Raw genomic sequence first — 2613 nt, 5'->3', positions numbered from 1 at the left:
AAGCTGGCAAATGAAATGTTTAATATATATAATATATCCACACTCGTTATAATTTCGATGTGGGACAAGTCCCGATTGAGTGACCTCTACTGCACTTGAACCGACCACAATACCTTAATTTTAATAAATCACATGAAAATCTTTGATTTAAAGGTGCTTCGGTGGAAGCATGATAAATAACATCAATAATAACAACTAAAGAAGAGTTGATGGAGATATATGTTCATTCTGGATCATGCTTGCATGTGCAAGCATGTGGGCTGTCTCTAGAACAACCAGGGTCCACTGGCCACTTCCCCAACATTGAAATTACACTTTTTCCTATTGTATCGCTTTTAATATTATTCTCTCCATTTCCCTTCCCTCGCCGTAATGATTTCATGTCAATAATGTTTTCATGTCCAGGTTTTGCATTGCAGCTTTTCTAGGGTTTGCAGAGAGAATCGAAATCGTGATTATAGGCAGTGTTCATCCAGGTAATCTTAACGCAGTCTACGCTTCTTTTTTTCTTGTTTCTCTGTATATGCTTCAATATATTTGTTGTTGTGTGTATATGTCTAGGTTTCATTTTTGTGTGTATATGTCTAGATTTCATGCATGAATGAAGGTATATATATTCTTCCTTTCTCAGTTTTCTGTTACTGCGCCATTGCGCTAAGAGATGTGAAGAGTTTTATAGAAAGACACAGGAGCAAATATATATACATTGTGACACTCCGATGATATATTCAGTTTTCTTTCAATTTACAGTGCAGTAGGGTTGAGCTGTATATAGCTGATATACACAATATTCATCAACTATGAATATGTCAGAATGCATGACAAGCTCTTTCAGGGTATTATACACTAGAAGGCTGCTGGGAGCGCTTCGCAAAATCAGTGGATTGAGCAAACAAAAGGAGGATTTGACTTTAGTGAAACGGGTGAGAAGAATCAGGATTGCAGCAGGCCTATCTCTGGCCCTAACTTCTAATCGCACTGCTTGGGGTCGTGCCCTTGTAACAAAATATATTTCACAACTGAAGACAGACAGGTGCCTGGTAAAGGGAATCATGGGAAAAAAGAGATTCAATGACGTGATGAGAATGCAGAGACATGCTGATAATTCTAATAATCGGCTTCTGTTCATGGGGCATGAAGGTCCTCTTGGGCTGGCTGGCAGAATGAAAAATAACATGAAAGCTTCCCTACCCATTAGCAGGTTTATTATTCGCAGAAGTATTCACAGGAAGAATGCAGTGGATATTCCTGTGAGGGCTTCTGCGTATAAACTTGCATTAAATGACAGGACAAGGCAACTCCAGAGACTGATCCCTGGTGGGGAATCAATGAACAGCTCCTGTTTACTAAGAGAAGCAGCCGACTATATTGTTTCTCTGAGAGCACAGGTACAAGTCATGCACTGTCTTGCCTACCACTCTACACATGCCCTACCATAAAATATATACTCGTCTATACATCATCAAATTTTTAACTCATAAGATTACCAGTGGACCAAATTCTCTGACGCCACATTGTCAGACAATGTGCTGTCTAGTCTCTATATGCTTAATCTATTACCTACCAAAGAAAAAACCTGCAGTCTACAGTATCGATTTCCAATAATATTGTCAGTTTTTCTGTTGTCTTCTTATTATTTTGTGCCAACTTCTTCCATAAAGATTGGCTACAATAATATATTCGCCCTAATACTGTCAAATTCCGCAGTTTGAAAGTTAATAATATCTGATTCTTCTGTAAAGCAGAATATCTCTGTACTGTAGAGCTTATTTCATTAATTAATATATCTCTGTACTGTAAAGCTTATTTCCTTAACCAATATCTAGTTCACATATGTTGAATGTAATTTGATGTCTAGGTTAAAAAGGTGGGTGATATATTTTTCTTTGAACATTCATATAAATCCATGAGCATGTACAAGAATTCTGTTGCGTTTTTTCTGCATATGAAGTTTATGGTATCAACATCACGCACAAGTCACACTTGTTTTCTCCATGTCTGTTTCTTTTACTTCATTTGTATATATACAATGTGCAGAAATTTATCATAATTTTAAGGTTACACTTAATAACTTAATAACCATGATAGCTCTTCGATTTCATAATTATTTTCAGGAATTTTATGTTTATCTCTATTCATTTCAATTGTTATTTCTATGATTATATATGGTGGACATGAAACCTGGATTTATATATGCTTGGAACATTTCTCCCAAATATTAATCGTTATATGCTTGGAACATTTTTCCCAAATATTAAGTTAATCTATACTATGAGTAAATTTAACATTTTCGGGCCTGTAACTGGTTTCGTAGAATGTTATTTCTCTGTATCTTTGAATTTTTGTTTTATTTGTACATCATCTTGCAGATAATACATGAGCATAGATTAATTTGAAGTTCACACCTATTAAATATTAAGACGAATGAGATCTAAATAGGTGTAAATGTTATGTCAAATTTTATAAATAGGTGTAAATGTTATGTCAAATTTTATAAATTTGTATAGCTATAACTTCTGTGTTTATTATTTAAATTTATTTTCTAAAAATTATTTGAATCTACTTATTATTTCACGATTATTGTTTTACACCTCACTACAATATCTTTTCTAT

General features: G+C 34.4%; 1 protein-coding gene across 2 annotated transcripts; it reads left to right on the top strand.

Annotated features, from left to right (window-relative positions):
• Positions 1-221: 221 nt before the first annotated feature.
• Positions 222-1757, top strand: LOC149243556 (uncharacterized). Of its 2 annotated transcripts, none has more exons than XM_089367827.1 (2): positions 222-476; positions 814-1757. In XM_089367827.1, the coding sequence occupies exons 1-2, from the start codon at positions 398-400 to the stop codon at positions 1437-1439; spliced, it is 705 nt and encodes a 234-aa protein (XP_089223953.1). In that variant the 5' UTR covers positions 222-397; the 3' UTR covers positions 1440-1757. The 2 variants fall into 2 exon arrangements, with proteins under 2 accessions (XP_089223953.1, XP_089223954.1); XM_089367828.1 differs by having other exon boundaries at positions 229-476; positions 751-1757.
• The last annotated feature ends 856 nt before the right edge of the window (positions 1758-2613 follow it).

The sequence above is a fragment of the Pinus tabuliformis genome, chromosome 8, assembly GCF_031772625.1.
Source record: "Pinus tabuliformis cultivar Carrire ecotype Pingquan chromosome 8, CPIR1, whole genome shotgun sequence".
Classification (NCBI taxonomy): domain Eukaryota; kingdom Viridiplantae; phylum Streptophyta; class Pinopsida; order Pinales; family Pinaceae; genus Pinus; species Pinus tabuliformis.
Note: the sequence above shows the minus strand (reverse complement) of the source record. Positions and strands in the feature narration are given on the sequence as shown.